Below are 16,978 nucleotides of genomic sequence, written 5' to 3'. Positions count from 1 at the left end.
AAGTTCCACGTGGACCTTGGCAAGCTGAGAGCACCAGGAACAGCCCAGGCCCTGACAGGCAGTGCGCAGACTGGCCCCACGGGACACGAGCCTTTTACAGAGAGGCCCAGGGCATACAGGCAGTGGGACGGGGGGGGCCACGGTGAGCCGCTGACCCTGCCGGCCCTGGAGAGACAAACCGGGGCCCAGTGTGCGCTCTCAGCCGTCCTGCTGGCAGGATCCAGAAACCTGGCAAACCCTGTACTGCCCGCTGCCGGACGGAGGCCAGCCTGGTGGGCCACTCAGAAGACAGCTCAGGCTCTTCATGTGGGCATTTCCACATCCCAAACCAGGAGACGCGGGCAGGACACAGCAGCGCTGCTGACAACAGCAGGCTGGACCCAGGAGCCTTTGGGGTGAGCTCACGGGGGGACAGGTGCTGGGCTGAGGGGGAGCGCACGGGGCGCTGGGCGAGATGCGCCCGGTGAGGGAAGCCCGCGTTGCTCAGGCACCACACTGAGGCACCACATTTCTGCGGGCAGAAATCTCACACTTCCCTGCTGTCTAGCCTCTGGTGGAGCAGAGCACAGCAGCACGGAATTGGGGCTCGTGGGTCGCCAGGAGGACAGCAACAGGAGACAGCTAACTGCTTGTGTTCTGGGTCACGGCTGGGTGCCTGGGCTGACAGCCGTTATTTTAGCAAAAGCTAACTTGACTCACTGAGAACGGGCTGGCCTGGTCTGATCGTGAGCCAAAGTGTTAGTTGCTCAGTCGTGTCTGTCTCTTTGCAACCCCATAGCTGGTAGCCCACCAGGCTCCTCTGTCCATGGAATTTCTCAGGCAAGAGTACTGGAGTGGTTTGCCAAGTCCATCTCCAGGGGACCTTCTGAATCCAGGGGTCAAACCCAGGTCTCCTGCATTGCAGGCAGATGCTTTGCTGTCTGAGCCACCGGGGCGCCAAGACCAGGACTAATTTTGTCCCCCTGGCGGCCACTAGAGAGCGTCTGCCCTGTTGTCACCTGGGATCATCTCACACCCTTAAGGCTTCGTCCTCCATGTTAGCAAACGTTGCAGGTGGCAGTGGCGTCCAGGGCCAGCCTGGAACACCCCTAGTCTCTCCTCCAGGGGATCCAGGAGAGGCCACCCCACACCCCTCTGGTTTCTGAGTTTTGTGAAATGAAGTATCTAATATTTAAAAGGGCTGACACAATGGAAACCCTTGGGCAAAATGTTTCTCACTTACAAAACACCAGCCACACGACTGTCTTCACTCTGCATCTGTGTCACAGACTGCCTCTTACGGGCTCACCCAGGCCTCATCCGCTGAGTGCTGGACTGTGGGGCGGGGGGCCTCCACTGGCAAACACCCTCTGGCGCAAGTGCCTGGGTGTGCCCAGGTGTCCATGGTACCCTGGGGGCCACAGGTGAGGCTGCATCCTGGGCACTTGGCACTCTGCCTTCTTACAGTGCTGGCTGATGGGTGAGTCCAGTTTGGGCCTGTGGTGTGACCAGGAGAAAGGGCCACTGCCCCTCAGCTGTCCCCAGAGAGACACGGCCCCGACGGTCAGAGCAGGAGAGGCTGAGCGGGGGTCTGGGTTTCTGGAAGGAATACAGCCTATTGGCGCTGCCCAGCGGGGAGGTGCCCTGGGAGCATGCCCAAGGGGACAGGCCCTGCTCGCCAAGCCCGGGTAGCAGCCGCCTCCTGGTGACGGCTGCCCTCCTGCCTCCTGCCACCTGCCCCACACACACCTGGGGGAGGTGGGCTGTCTCTGAGGGAGGACCCAGTATCCAGGCAGTTGCAGTCCCCAGGCCCGGCCCTGTCTGCCGGCATGTCGTGTTGGGCCCCCTGGCAGGCAGGGTGCTCAGCCGTTTCCTTGCTGTGGGCAGCCCCCTCCTCACCTACCGTCCTCAGGCCCCCGAGGGTGGTCAACCCGGTAGTCTGCTCCTGCTGACTTGCTCTCCACGTCCTTGTCACCGCCGCGCTTGGGGAGCTGGAGGGCCAGGCTGGCAGGCGTGGGGACCACCTCCGTGTTCTCCAGCTGCACCAGAGCCGTGGGTTCTAGAAGAAATCAAGATGCCACAGTGCTGACCACAAAGATGCTGCCTCGCGCCGTCCTAGGGCTGCCTTCCTTCTGGAAAGGGACTTCTCTCCCTCAGGGCCTGGGGACATCCGCAGGGCCTGGTGTGGTGGGGTCCGGGTGGGTCTTGGCGCCACTTCGGGTAGGATCAGCTTTTCTCTGGGCAGAGCCCAGTCCTGACCATCCTGCCAGTCCTCAGCAGGGACTGCTGGGTGGAGGTCACTCACAGCCCGAGAGCTGACCTGCTGCCTCACCCTGAGCTGCCGGCTGAGGTGCTGTCTCCCCCTCACAGTCGTGCCCTGCTCCTGAGGGGCCACAGCGCCTCCCCCCCTTCTCTGCCCTGAGCCAGACCTCACGCTCGGCCCTTCTAGAGCCTGTGAAGCTGGTGCGGCCAGTCCAAGGACCCTGCGCTCCTGCCACAGCACTCGGTGGGGTGTCCTCACTCGGACATGCTCCTAACAGGTTTCTTGTCCATCTCCAGTGCCTGCTGGCTGCCTGTCCCTTTGGTGTGGACTGCTGTGTTGGGAAGGCTCCCTGGGAGCCTGCGGGTGGCGTGGGCTCTTCATGGAGGCCCTGGAGTCCTGGGCCCCTGACCCCTTTGGGTCCCCGTGCTGTGAACACTTTGGGCACTGGGGGTGGCCTCAAAGTCCAGGTTTTAGGGGTCTCGTCCCTTGTCCTGCTGGGGACAGGAGGCCACCCAGGTCAGCCTGGCCACTCACGTGATCTCACAGTGACCCGCTTGCGGGGTGAGCTGCCGAACCTGGCCCTCACTCGTCCTCTGCCGTCCACGAGCTCTGAGAACCTGCGAGAGTCAGCACGGGTCAGCAGGGGCTCTGGGCCGGGGTCTTGGGGGCGGCAGCTGAGGCAGGTACCTGGGGGCCTGGGTTGGCGTCGCGGGGGCACCGGGGTCATTGAGCAGGCGCAGCTCAGGCAGGCGTGCGGGGGCCGGGCGGGTTCTCAGTGCCTTCTGGGGGAGTCCGTCTCTGTGCCATCGTCTGTCAGTGCTGTCCCTCGGGGCTGCGGGCGGGCGGAGGAAGCAGTGGCCATGTGGACTGGTTTGGGTTCCCCTATGCCTGGCTGAAGAGGGGGATGCCCCATCGCAGCCCAGCCCCACCTCTGCCCAAGGAGGAGCTCTGGTTGCTGCCTGGGTGTTGTCCAGGCACTGGTTCCAGCCCTCGCCCTGGCCCAGGCTCTCCACCTGCGGGTGAGGCAAGGCCCTGGGGCCCCGTCCAGACCCACCTGGGCTGAGGCCCACAGCCCGCACACCCCGAGAGAGAGGGGGCCGCTCCTTTGTGGGTGGGGGCCGCCCGCCCCAACCCCAGGGCTGGCGCCCTTCTCACCTGCATGCCCTTCCTCCCAGCTCACAGAGGGGCCCCACTTCCCCCGTCTGCCTGGCTGGTGGGTCCGTGTCTCAGGGCACGTGTGCTTCGTGCCCCGGGGGCAGGCTGGTGGGTTGGGAGACGAGGGAGCCCAGGCTGCTGCCTGCCTCCCTGCAGCACCTCACCATCCAGACAGACCGTTTTGTGAGCTGGAATGGGTAGGGGGTTGTACAGACCCCCGTGGGGTGGGCGGGCCTCCCAAGCACCCCAGAGCAGACCTGCATCCTCACTGTGGCCCTGGGCCTCTCTCCCCAGCTGCTCCCGCCTCCATCCATCCACTGAGCTCCCTTCCTGCCTGTCCCAGCCCTGCTTCTGGGCTGTCCTGCCCCTCTTTTCTGGGGTGCTGTCCAGGAGTTCCTCAGGGGTCAGGCCTGGCCACCAGGCCACTACCCAGGCCCGCTTCCATGCTGCCAGCCTCATGGGTCTTGCCACTGGCTCCTCTGGGCACCTGTTTTCAGGTGAGGCCTGTATTTACTGCTCACCGTCTGGGGTCCACCTGGGCAGACACCATGAGTGGAGGCGCAAGACGCTTATGCTTCCCAATTGCCAGCTCGTGACCCAGCACAGCTGCGCAGGAGCTGCCCCCCATTCTTGCACATGCAGTCCTGTGCCAGCACAGCGCTGCTCCTGGGCTGCCTGCCCATCCCTGGAGCAGCGTGGCTGGGCCTGGGGAAGGTCCTAGACGGGGCTGCACTCACAAGTGATGATATACAGGTGGGCAGGCTCGCTGTGCAGCTGGGTGCCCTCGGCGCTCTGCACGGCCATCACCGAGAGCTGGTACCGCCGCCCGGGCACCAGGTCCCGCACTGTGTAGGACACCAGCCTCCCGCTGGGGACGTAGCGGCTTTTGGTGCTCTGACTGGTGGTCACGTTGATGACGTAGGCCTCCAGAGAGGTGCCTGGAGTGGGGGCATCCCAGACCACGTGGGCAGAGGTGGCCGTGACTCGGGCGGCAGTCAGGTTGGCTGGCGGCAGAGGCCCTGGATGAGCACGGAGCAGGGGAGGGGAGTGAAGGTGGCTGGTGGGGTCTTCTGCCCAGGACACACTCTAAAGATCTGACATGGAGGCTAAAGCCTTGCTGGAAGCCAGACCGGGTTGTCACAGACCTCACTGTCCCCAAGGACAGGTGGAGGGGCATTGGCAGCTGCTCGGGGCCGGCAACAGCAGGCACCCCATGAGGCTCCCCTTCCCCCCCTCCCCCAGCGCAGTCCATCAGGTTGCCCTCCCACAGGGCGTTCTTCATCCCCCTGAGCTTGGCCACACACACCTTCTCCTGGGATGTAGGTAGGGGAGTGGGCTAGATGGGCAGAGGGTGGGCCAGGGACCCCACACCCAGGGTCAGAGTGAGGACCTGACCCTTGCTGTCTGCCTGTCCCACCAGGCGAGGCCCTGCCCTCCCCACCCCCGCTCACTGCCCCTCCTGTGCTTGGACAGCCCGTGTGCTGGGGAGGAAGGGGTGGTGAGGGCTGAGTGATCTCGCCCCGGTGGACAGCCTTTCCATCCTTGCTGTCTTCTCCTCCTGCCCTTGTTCAGTGACCTTGCTCTGGCAGGGGCCTGGGAATACCCACAGTGAGGGCAGCCTCGGGAGGTCATCCCAGCAGGGGCCCTGCCCAGCCCCCTGCAGTCACCATCCCAGGCCCCTCTGGGCCACATGCACGTGGCCAGGGCAGCTTTCTGGGGCTGCGACCACTCAGAGACTGAGGGCAGGGCTAGGGGAACTCCCGGAAGGGAGCTGAGAGCCCTCACCCCTCTACTCACGGGTCCACACGTGCACCGGGGCCGAGGCCAGGCTCTCCGTGGGGTGCTCCTGCCCCCCAAGCCCGCTGAGGGCCGTCACCCAGATGGTGTATCTCCTTCCTGGCAGCAAGGCCCTGTGGGGAAGGGAGACCGGGGAGAGGAACAGGATGGCTCTGCTCTCAGACCACGGCTCCGCCCGTGGGTCATCCTGGGGCCCGTGTGACAGGGGTGGGGGTCTTCCTGGGGTTGGTGTGACACAGGTGGGGGTCGTCCCGGGGCCGGTGTGACACAGGTGGGAGGCATCCCAGGACTGGTGGCCAGGCAGCCTCCACAGAGGCCAGACTATGGCCTGAGAGCTGAGTGCTCCTGGGATAGGAAGCTACTCCCTGGTCTGTCTGTCTAGTGCTGGACTGGACACAGGCCTGGGGTGGCTGCAATGTGGTTGGAAGCTGGTGTTCAGACAGCAGAGGCCAGCATAGGGCAACTGAAGGAAAAGGGTGTAACAGGCAGGCCGGCCCACCCCCTGGGGAGGGCTGGCCCTGGGATGGAACTTCTGAGGGTCCACAGTGCCCTCGGGGAGGAGAGGGTCTCCCTGCCCCTAAATGTCTGTGCACAGTGATGCTCCTGCCAGCTGAGCATCCCTTCCTCTGGGGTTCTGGAACCTTCTCCGGGCTCAGGTGCCGGTGACTACCCCCGCCTTCCTGCCCGGTAAAAGTCCTGGGTGCTATATGTCTACTTGGCTCCCCGGGAAAGTACCTGCAGGCTGTGGTGGGGGTGGGGTGTGTTGGGGACGTTGGGGGGAGCTTGTCGTGTGTGGGGAGGGGCTGTGGAAGCTCACACATGGTTCCTGACTTGTTCCCGCCCGCCTCTTCCTTTCATTGACGTCATTTTGTACCCTGTCTCTGTCCTGAGTCTCTGCTGAGTCCTGGGGAACCCCCTCATGAACCTGGGGATGGCCTTGGGGACCCCAACACAGGAGTGCCCACCTGGGACCCCATTTGTGTCTCTGTCCCGCTGTTCCTGGGGCTTGGGCAGAAGGAGCCACAGCCACACTTCACAGACAAGGGGAGGGGGCGTGGTCTCCAACACAGATAGCCATGTGGCTGGACAGAAGAGCACAGAAACGTGGTGGAGAGAAGTTTGCAAGCTGGAAATGTGCGGGTGCAGGCGGGTTGGTGGCCTGCCCGTCCCGCCTTCCAGAGCCCGTCCCGCCTTCCAGAGCCCCTCTCCCAGCCATGACCCATGGCTGCTCTAGGCTGGACGCTGCAGAGTTGTGCCTGAGCCCAGCTCCACAGCTGTGGTCAGACTCAGGAGCTTGGTGGGGACGTCACAGCTGCCGCCTTCCCTCCTGACCCCGCCCTCAAGCACTGCCCACCCTCCCTGCCTGGGTCAGAAGCTCTGAGTGACTCATGGGTCCATCACAGGCTGTCGTCTGGGAGCGTCCCTGAGCTGGGGGCCTAGGCTGGGGGTCTGAAGCTTCCTTGTGGTGCTGCTGAAACGTTTATTCCAGTCATCAGTCATTTTGAGTGACTGATGTTCACTTGAATTTTATTTTGTAGTTTTGTTGGTATATAATATGTAATATGCATAAGAAGTTTAAGTTCAGCTCAGTTCAACTGCTCAAGTCGTGTCTGACTCTTTGCAACCCATGGACTGCAGCACGCCAGGCTGCCCTATCCTTGACCAGCTTAAGGTTCGAACATATTTGAATGAAGTAAAAAATGTCAGGCAGCCCAGGGGTGCTTGTCTTCTCCCTTTCCAAGGAGTCTCATGACTCGGGCTGGAGGAACTCTGGGCTGGCCTCCGGTGGCCTCTTTCTTCTGTCTGCAGGAGGTGCCATCTGCAGAGTCAAGAGCATCTCTGCTAGACTCTTGGGCACTCTGACACTAGGCTGGTGGCCCGCGGGAGGTGAGGCAGCCGTGGGGCCCAGGACTGATCACAAGCCCCTGCTCCTCCAGGGGGCTGGGGTGGGAGGGCGGCAGGAGCCTGGTGGGGCGGGGGGAGTGGGTGCCCTCACTCTTACCTGAACGTGAACCTGTCCACGCTCCTGTCCACATCAGTGGACTGCTCCTCCTGGGCCTCAGGGTGGCGGATGGACAGGCGCACGCTGCTGACGGTGGCGTGGCGGATCCTGTGCAGAGCCCACCGCACCGAAATGGCGCTGGCTGTCACGTTGGTGACCTCAAGGCCCTCGATGGGGCGGGGTCCTGGGGATAGTGGGCAAGCAGCCTGTGTGGCCCCTCCTCACCCCTGGAGGTTGGGGCCGGGGCTGGAGAGAGGGCTTGGGAAGGGCCCTGGGGATCTGCACAGAGGTGGCCTTGAGATGCCCATCCAGCCTGGGCTTGCTGAAGGCGTCCCTCAGTCCAGCAGGGATTGGGGGCAGGTGGACATGCCCTGGACCACTGCCTCAGGGCGAGGGCGTTGCAAAGGGGCTGCTGTAGGCACTGCCCTGAGTGGTCTTGGCCTGCCAGGGGACAGGGTGGGAACTTCCTGACTCCCTGGCTGGCTGGTGGCACTCACTGACTCTCTGCACCATATGGGGGCTCCTGGGGCCTGCCAGGGAGAAGCCAGGAGAGGCCTTGGTGATGCCAGGGAAGGGGGTGAAGCCCAGGCCAAGGGAATTGGGAGGGGTGCCCCAGCCCCCAGAGTGCCAAGCCCTCGGCTGCAGGAAGGGTGCCTCACCCCCACCCCGATGGTGCGGGGGTGGCTGTCTTCCTTCCAGAGCCCACCTTGAGCAGCCTCAAAAGCACGTCTCGCTAGAGCCGAGCTCAGGATGGCCCCGTCCACCCCCAGCCCCCGAGGCTCTTCTGTCACACACTGGGGCCACCCTCCTGGCCCTGTGCGCTGTCCTTCCCCAGGACACCCCGTCCTGAGGCCTCGTCCCTCCTCACATGTGGCCCTCAGCATCCTAGCTGTCGGCATGCATGCAGCCTCTTTCCGAGGGGCCCGAGAAGGTGCTCCCCTCTGCCCTCCAGGACCCTCGTCCTCCTGCTCACCTGGCCAGCAGGCCATGCCTGCATCACTTGCCCTGCCCCCATGACTGGGCTGTGCCCACCTGCCCACTTGCCTGCCTGTGCCCACCTGCCCCGCCCTGCCAGCCACCCTCAGGGGGCTCCCAACATGCCCAGTGCTCATGCCCCTGCCCAGTTCTTGTTCCATCCTCCAGCCTCTCCTCCCCATCTCTTGACTCCCTGGGCCAGCACCCACCAACCCACCATCGTGGGAGCATTCCGGGGTCCCCCCTCCCCCACAGCCCCCACAAGCAGACAGGCCAGCGGGGCCCAGCGTCTCCATCGTGGGAGCATTCCGGGGTCCCCCCTCCCCCACAGCCCCCAGGAGCAGACAGGCCAGCGGGGCCCAGTCTCTGCGCACAACTTCCTTCAGGGCAGCACGCCCAGACGGCCTCCCTGCTGCCTTACCGCTGCCTCTGCTCCAGCCTCACCCTGTGGCAGTCCCAGCACCTCCTTAGGGCCCCCTGCACTCCCCAGCCCCCTCCCTCACCCCGTCAGCATCTCTCTCCTCCAGAGGGGAGCCCTCCCGGCGGCACACTGCTGGGGCGCGCCGTGGTGCCGGCACTCACGCGTGCGGGTGAGCAGCACGACAGGCCTGCTGATGTCGTTGTTGTTGGTGTTGCGCTTGACCGAGACGACGGAGACGTTGTAGGCCCTGCCAGGCGCCAGGGCCCGGAGCTGGTGCATGGAGCGGCCCCGGTCCACAAAGTCTGTGCGGCGGTAGGAGCCGTCCGAGGACGCGTAGGTGACAGCATAGCCGTCCAGCATCTGCCTGGCGGCTGGGCCTTCGGGGGGGCGCCAGGAGATGGAGACCTCACTCTCTTCCACTTGCTCCACCTTGAGGGCCGTTGGTGGGAAGAGCTCTTCAGGGTTTCGGTCAAGAACAAGGGAAGGGGGTGTCAGCTGTCGGCCGGGCGAGTCCCGGCCCCCAGGCAGGTGTGTGGCCCGCTGGCCCTTGGGCCTGCCCCCCCCCCCCCCGGGGCACAGGTGGGTAGCTGCTGGCTGGAGCTTGCCGTGGTGCCCACATCTGGCATCTGGCAGCGGCTCCTGGAGGGTCTCTTGCATGTACCCGAGTGGGACTGCCCAGATGTTGCCCTCGGGCTCGTATGCGCTTCCCGGGCACACCTGGGGCAGCAGCTGCTTGGACACTCTGCTCCGGGGGCCGCTCAGCTCTTGGTCCCGCCCCACGGGGTGTCTGCAGCCCTTGGGTGGCAGGGGAGCCCCCACGCTGGCGCCCTCGCTGCCTCACCTTTGTCACAGTCCCTGCCGGTGTAGCCCGCTTTACAGGTGCAGCTGTGGGACCCGTTGCTGGCCAGGCAGTAGCCGCGGCCTCCGCAGGGGTTTGAGAAGCAGGGGTCACTCACTGTGGGGGGAGGCAGCAGTGAGTGGACGTCTGGCCAGGCGCCTTCCCCTGGGCCCTTGATGCTGACCCTGGGCTGGTCCCGTGTTGGTGTGCTTGTGGGGTGCAGGTGGGCAGTCACAGGTGGCCCTTTGGGGAGCAGATACGGGGGACACTCTCCGGGGGAGGGGCAGGGCTTGCCAGGGGCCCCACGGAGAGGCCAGGCTGGCCCACCCACAGCCAAGCCAAGGTGACCACTCCTGAGGGGCAGCTGAGAACACCAGCCCCTCCACGGCCTGTGTTTGCTGGGGCTGAGGTGCAGCCCCGGGCTTCCAGGCCAGGGCCCACAGGGCCCCCACCCCAGTGAGGCACTCTGGCCGCAAACTGTCCACACCGTGCTCATCGCTGGGCGGCTCCTGTGCCCCGTGGTGGGGCTGGAGCCCAGGACCCGTCCCCCTGGCATATCTGAGCAGTGCCGGTCAGGCCCAGCTTCGGGGACACTTGGGGACAGCACAGGTCAGGCCACCCCACCCTGGGGAGACACCCAGCGGGCTGGGAGAAATGCTGAGCAGAGAAACACGGTGCTGGGGTGGGGGCTGCTGCAGGCCGTGGGCAGGAAAGGCCTCGTCCCTCGCCCGGTCCCCAGGGGCCCTAACAGGCGCAGGAGCGAGGGTCTCTTGTCGTGAGGAACTGGGAGCGCCAGTCCCCTGGGGTGGCTGTGAGCTGGGCCCGTCCAGGGCGGCACAGCCTGTGGCTGGACATGGAGCCAGGTGGACGGGAGTGCATGGGCAGGGAGCGGGACCCCCACCTGTCTCGCAGTGGTAGCCGAAGAAACCCTCTGGGCAGACGCACAGGTAGGCCCCACCGCCGTTCTCACAGCGGCCTCCGTGCTGGCAGGGGCTGCAGGCGCAGGCATCCACCTCTGGAGAACACCCAGAGAGTCGGCCAGGGCAGCAAGGGGGTGTCTGGGGGAGGGAGGAGAGGACAGCGGGAGGAAGGGAAGGGACGGCGTGGCGAGGTCGCAGGGGGCAGGGGGCGGGCGGGGGGTGACCCGCACCCTTGGCGGGCACCTGGCCCTCCCCTCGTCCCCCCAGAATCCTGTCCCCGGGCACTGTCCCCGCCCCCTGCTCTGAGCAGCCCAGCGTCTGTGCTTGTTGCAAACAGGTCTTCCCGGGCGTCCGGGGCATCGTGAGTGTGGGTGAGGGCCCGGCACGTGGGGACTCCGAGAGCAGCCCCTACCTGTCTCGCAGTGAGCACCAGTGAAAGCGGGGGGGCACTGGCAGACAAAGGCCCCCGGGAGGACCCTGCAGGAGCCTCCGTTTCTGCAGGGCTGCGCCTGGCACTCGTCTGTCTCTGAGGAGAGGGACACGGACACGAGGCTGCATGGCCCCCGCCCCGGGGCCTCCTGGGCCCAAGACTGCAGCCTCGCCTGCCCTCACTCTGCCCACGGAGCCTGTCTAGGCCCCTGCTGCCTTCACTGCCCAGGCTCTGTGGCCGCCTGGCCTGCACAGGCATGAGGGAGCAGGCTTCATGGGGTCGCCCCCCAAGTCCGGCTCAGGCGCAGGACTGGGATCTGCCCCCTGTACCCCCCTTCTCTGCCCCTGGGTCCTCACCCCCACTTTCCCCCCGCCGCCCACCAGCCAGAGTCTGCGGGAGGAAGGGGAGAGGGTCATGGTTAGCTGTTGTTAGCTGCGCTCAGTCCTCCTGGGGACTGTAGGCAAGAGTATCTATAAACTGCTGCCCCTCTGGACATCAGACCCGGCAGGGGCCCAAGAGAGCAGGCAGCACCCAACCAGACCCCAGCACACGGAGCGGAGCGGCTGGGCAGGGGCCGTGCTGGGCGCTGGGGCTCAAGGGGAGCGGCCGCCCCACGGGAGGCAGGGACCGCCTTACCCCGCTCACAGTGGGTTCCTTCACGCCCTGGGCTGCAGACGCACAGGTACCCGGCGACGCCGTCCTGGCAGGAGCCCCCGTGCAGGCATGGCTGGGATCGGCACTCGTCGATTTCTGAGCGAGGAAAGCCCGGGTGCCAGGCGCCGGGGGAGACCCCAAGAATAGAGCAGTGTTGCTGCTGTTAGCAGGGAGGACTCGAAGCCGGACTAAGAGGGACGCACATGAGCTTTGATAGGAGACTCTGGGCGGGAGTCTGTGACATCCCAGGTGCTGGGAGAGGCCAGAACTCGAGGAGGGCCCTGGAGGGGAAGAGGAGCGCCTCCGGGAAGGGGCTGGGGATGCTCCCGAGGCCCCACCGCGCCTGTTCATTATGCAACAATCGTATATGAAACCGAGACTCTTGGGGGCCAGCCCTTCATTTTGAAATATTCACCATGGAATTTTAAAAAACTGGGAATTTTGCTCCTGAATTAATGATGTTTAGCTTAAAACAGTTTACTTTTAATGCTCAACATGTAAATAAGTAAATAAACCGTACTGACAGAATGACCCCTGGGGGCCAGCACCTGACCTGGGGGCTAAGAATGTTGGCTCATCTGCTCACATGCATATCCCACTTGTGACTCGAATGTCTGTGGTTATCCTCTCTGTGCCTCCTTAGTTTTTAAATTTTTACCAATATGCTGGACAATACACAGTTTTGTTTTTGCTATTATGAACTTTATTAATAGGATATTGTGGTTAATGTACTCTTTTGTCACTCAGCATTATATTAATAGATGTTTCTATGTTGTGGGTTGTTCTTTTCATCGCTGTCTAATATTCCTCAGTGTGATTATACCATACTTTATCTCTCTTGTTTGGTAGGCCTTGGGGTTGGGTTTAGATTTCTTGCTGTTCTGTGTTCACATCTCCTGGTGTAGAGTTTTCCCTAGATTTACAACTATCAAGCAGTACAGTTGCTAGGACACAGTTTGTATGAATGGCCAGCCTGACAGATTACTAAATTGCCTTCAAAGTGCTTATGCCAGTTTACACTGCCTCCAGCAATTTAGAACAGATCCTGTTTACCCATAGTCTCACCAATATATGGACTTTTTAGACTTCAGAAGTTTTGCCAACTGAATGTATCTCACTGCACTGTTGATTTTCATTTTGCACATCACTGACAAAGGCTCCTATGAAATTCCTACTCATGTGTTTTACCTATTGGGTTGAATATATATGTGTGTGTGTATACATATATATGTATGTATGTATATATAACATATATGTATATAACATATAATATATACATAAGTGAAAGTCACTTAGTCATGTCTGACTCTTTGCGATACCATGGACTATATATATAGTCCGTGGAATTCTCCAGGCCAGAATACTGGAGTGGGTAGCGTTTCCCTTCTCTAGGGGATCTTCCCAACCCAGGAATCGAACCCAGGTCTCCCGTATTGAAGGCGGATTCTTTACCAGCTGAGCCACAAGGGAAGCCCGACTTTCTTAAGGCTGATGAATTTAAGTTCCTAATTTTTAACTAGTCAATTTGTCCATTTTTTCCTTTTATACTTAGTGGTTTTTGTGGAATCTTTCCCTGCCTTAAGGCCAAAAAGATAGTTAACCTACATTGCCTACACAAAACTATATAGTTAAAAAAAAACCTATTTAAGTCCTTAATACATCTGGAACTAATTGTTGGGTGTGGTGAGTAGTGGAGAAACGGTGTAATGTTTTCTGAGTACCTAACCATTTTATTCCAGCTGTTGTGAAGATTTTCTCATATGCTTTCTTACAGAAGTTTATAGTTTTAGCTTTTACATTTTGTCTATAATTCATTTCACATATATAAAAATTATCATTTTGATGCTATTGTACATAATATTATTTCACTTCATTTTCCAAGTCTCCGCTGCTAGAATATGAAAATATACTTGTTTCTGTGTATTGACCCTGTATCCTGTGACCCGCTTGAATTCACTTATTCTATTGCTTCTGTTGTAGAATTTCTTAGAATTTTCTGTGTGCACGATCATGTCATCTTTACTTCTTGCCTGATAGACATGAGGTCTTCCTTTTCTCTCCTATGGCATGGTCTAGGGCCTCCAGGACAGTGGTGGAAGGCACGTGAACTTTTGCTTTACCACTGATAACAGCAGGAAGTCTTCTACCCTTAAGTACTTTGTTAGCTGTTGATTTTTTTCATGGATGCTCTTTGATCGGGTTAAAGAAATTTTCTTCTACTCTTAGTTTGTTAAGAATTTTAAAAATAATAGTTGAGTTTTGTCAAATGACTTTTTCTGCATCTATTAAAATAATCATATTGTTTTCGCCTTTATTTTCTAATATGGCGAATTACATTTACTGATTTTCAAATGCTAAACTATTCTTGAGATAAATCCCTCTAGGTCAGGCTGTATTAGCCTTCTGATGTAATAGTGGGTTGGATTTTAATAATGTCTTGTTAGGATTTTTGTGCTTTGCACATGAGGAATATTGTTGGCCTGTAACTTCATTTTTGTAGTGTCTCTGGTTTTGGTATAAAGGCGATACTGGTCTCATAAAATGAGCTGAAGAGGGTTCCTTCCTCCTACATTCTCTGAAAGAGCTGTGTGGATAGTATTATTATTCCTTCTGAAATGTTTGACAGAACTCAGTGAAGCAGTCTGGTCCTGCCATTTTCTTTGCAGGGGAGTTTTTAGCCACAAGTTGACTTTCCTTAATAGATACGAAGCTCTTCATATTTTCTATTTATTCTTGTGTCAGTTGTGGTCATTAGTGTCTTTCTTCATTTTTTCTAAATTGTGAGATATATTGGCCTGAAGTTGTTCACAGTATCTCCTTGCCCTTTGAATGCTCATAGAGTCTTTAGTGATGTCCCTTTTTCATTCTGATATTGCTAATTTTTATTTTTTTCCTTGATCAGTCTACCTAGAAGCTTATTATATTTATTGATCCTTTCAAGGAATCAGTTTTTGGTTTCATCTGCACATGTCTTCTTTATAATTAGTTATAAATTATAAAAAATATGTCAGTTAATCATTTGTTGTTGATATATAAAAATGCAATGAATTTTGTTATAATAACCTATATTCACCAAACATATTACATGTCCTATCATTTATATAGTTTTCTTTTGGTTGAAAGACAACCATATTGGCTGTAAATACTAACATTTTTACTTCCTCCTTTAGCATTTTCATGACTTTACTTTCTTTTTCTTACTTTATTGCATAGGCTGTTACTGACAATGTAATATTTACTAGACTTAGTGATAATGGGCATCCTTATTTTGTTCTGAATTTTAAGGGGAATGTTTCTCCACTTAGGGTAATGTCTGTTCTAGGTTAGATAAGACCCATCATAAAACTGCCTCAGAAGCTAATTTCCTTCCTCCTGTTGGTAGCTCAGCGTGTCTGAGTCAGTTCAACGGAAGAGCAGCTTTTGAATTCCAGACTCCCCTCCTGTATAGTGAGGACCAGGGAACACTGGTCCACAGCTTCCTCTCCTTGTTGTTCTTGTCTGTACCGTGCAGCACGCAGAGCCTCCTTGACCAGGGACTGAACCCGTGCCCTCTGCACGGGAGGCACGGAGCCTTAACCATGACCGCCAGGGAAGCCCCAAAGCGCTCTTGAGCTAACCTGTCCTCATTCCTCTGTAAATACGTGGAGTATAATTGGTGTGCTTCAGTGTAACCGTGTGTTCAGCCTAGCTTATGCCTAGTCTAAGCACATCTCCTTGTGGGCTAACGAACACTTGGGGGGCTCTGTGGACTCTGTTATTTCTCTTTTATAAGTTTTCCCTCCAATAAATCCTGTATTATACCATGTGGTACTAGAAAGGTGTGTGTGTATCATATTAGTTTTATCTGGATGAGGAGTACTTTTAAAATTCTTACTTGGTAGGAATCTGTTACTTGAATAGGTATGAATTTTTTCAAATGCTTACTATACATTCATTGAGATTCTTATATGACTTTTCTCCTTTAGTTGGTTAGTGTAGCAAACTTTTCTAATATCAAACTATTTTTACAACAACTCAACTCAAGAATGGTGTGCGTGTGCTCAGTTGTGTCTGACTTTGAGGCCCCATGGACTGTCGCCCACCAGGCTCCTCTGTCCGTGGAATTTTCCAGGAAAGAATACAGGAGTGGGTTGCCATTTCAAGCAAGAATACTGGGGTGGGTTGCCACTTCTATTCTAAGGCATCTTCCTGACCCAGGAATCAAACCCATGTCTCTTGGGTCTCCTACATTGGCAAGCCGATTCTTTACCACTGGCATCACTTGGGAAGCCCCATTATGGTGTATATAGTCTTTATAGATCGTCAGATTTCTGTATCTATTTCACGTTTAATGGACCCATAACTTTACTGTCTCCACCTGTCCATGTCTGGTGTTGCTTTAAGGTTATCCTGGCCTCGTGGAGTGGTTGGCACACACTCTTTTCTACTCCCCAGGAGGGCCTGTGTAACACTGCAGCAGTTTGGTTCTTGGCAGTTTGGTGGGATTGATCCATGGCATTGTTTGGGCCTGGTGCTTCCTTGTGAGAAACCTTTGCATCCTCAGCCCTCTGATGAGTTAAAAGGTACGATTTTATGGGCTCTCTGGAGCTTCCCTGATGTCACAGTGAGAGTGACGGTGTTTTCTAACTGTCTGCACCCTAACTGAATGGATCACTCCACTGTCTTTAAAATGCCATTTTATTATCTCAGTCCTGATGTCTCTCTAAGTCTGGTGCTGATCTGACTCTTGTTCCTTTGTGGATTCTTGTCCCTTTTTCTAAGGATCTTTTCCTGATTTTCTTCAATTTTATTGTAATGTGTCTAATGTTTCTCTTTCCTCCTGTTTGACATTCTGCAGGCACTTTCAATCTCTGATCATTTATCAGTTATTCTGGGAATTTAGCTCCATAGTTGTTGCAACATTCCATCCTATTTTAATTTTTGTCACTCTTGGAGTCCTGTTACCTCAATGTCAGCACTTACACACTCCTCAGAGCCTACATTGTCTTTCTGATTTATGAGTATTTTTCTTCTTCTCTCTGGTACAACTCCTTACACTGATCTTTCAACTCATTAGCTTTGTCCTTGTCTGTTCCCATATATAAGTTGTTCCTGTTACTTCTACTATTACAGTTTTTCAGTCATCTTATTCTGCTTTCTTTCTTTTTTTTTTTTCTGCTTTCTTTTAAATATTATTTGTTGGTTCTATTTTTATGGCCAGCGCCATGTTTCTTTTCATGTATGTGCCATGCTTATTTACATTCTTACTCGTCTTCTACGTGTCTCCTCCCAGTAGTATGTGCTGTCTGGGCTCTATTACTGTTTCTGAGGTGGCCGTGTTCCTCGGGTGTCCTGGTACCCTGGCTTGTGAGCGCACGTTCCCTGGTGGTCCCCGCTCCTCCTCTGATGGCACGTTGCGGAGAAGCAGCACTGGGCCCGGGGTGGCCTCCTAGATAGTGACCACGAGCCCTGGGGGGCTTGGAAGGACAGACGTAAAGGAGCATGCTTAAGGCCCGGGACTGCACCTGTGTTCTGGAACTCTCCCCCTGAGAGGGCTGCCCAGGC

The 16,978-nt window shown here is 57.4% G+C and overlaps 1 protein-coding gene across 7 annotated transcripts in view; it reads right to left on the bottom strand.

The window, feature by feature from the left end:
* Nucleotides 1–16,978, bottom strand: part of SNED1 (sushi, nidogen and EGF like domains 1) — an 80,125-nt gene that overhangs the window by 13,780 nt on the left and 49,367 nt on the right. For 5 of the 7 annotated variants that reach the window (XM_065917200.1, XM_065917198.1, XM_065917202.1 and 2 more), the window contains exons 17-27: nt 11,417–11,530; nt 10,763–10,876; nt 10,332–10,445; nt 9,434–9,547; nt 8,754–9,047; nt 7,197–7,380; nt 5,195–5,307; nt 4,135–4,416; nt 2,930–3,074; nt 2,777–2,859; nt 1,883–2,038 (exon numbers count right to left, since the gene is read on the bottom strand). In XM_065917200.1, coding sequence (XP_065773272.1) covers nt 1,883–2,038; nt 2,777–2,859; nt 2,930–3,074; nt 4,135–4,416; nt 5,195–5,307; nt 7,197–7,380; nt 8,754–9,047; nt 9,434–9,547; nt 10,332–10,445; nt 10,763–10,876; nt 11,417–11,530 — 1,713 coding nt within the window. Of the gene's footprint in view, nt 1–1,878; nt 2,039–2,776; nt 2,860–2,929; nt 3,075–4,134; nt 4,417–5,194; nt 5,308–7,196; nt 7,381–8,753; nt 9,048–9,433; nt 9,548–10,331; nt 10,446–10,762; nt 10,877–11,416; nt 11,531–16,978 lie in introns of all 7 variants that reach the window. The other 2 variants (XR_010660828.1, XR_010660829.1) reach the window with 1 other exon arrangement.

The sequence above is a fragment of the Muntiacus reevesi genome, chromosome 1, assembly GCF_963930625.1.
Source record: "Muntiacus reevesi chromosome 1, mMunRee1.1, whole genome shotgun sequence".
Lineage (NCBI taxonomy): Eukaryota > Metazoa > Chordata > Mammalia > Artiodactyla > Cervidae > Muntiacus > Muntiacus reevesi.
Note: the sequence above shows the minus strand (reverse complement) of the source record. Positions and strands in the feature narration are given on the sequence as shown.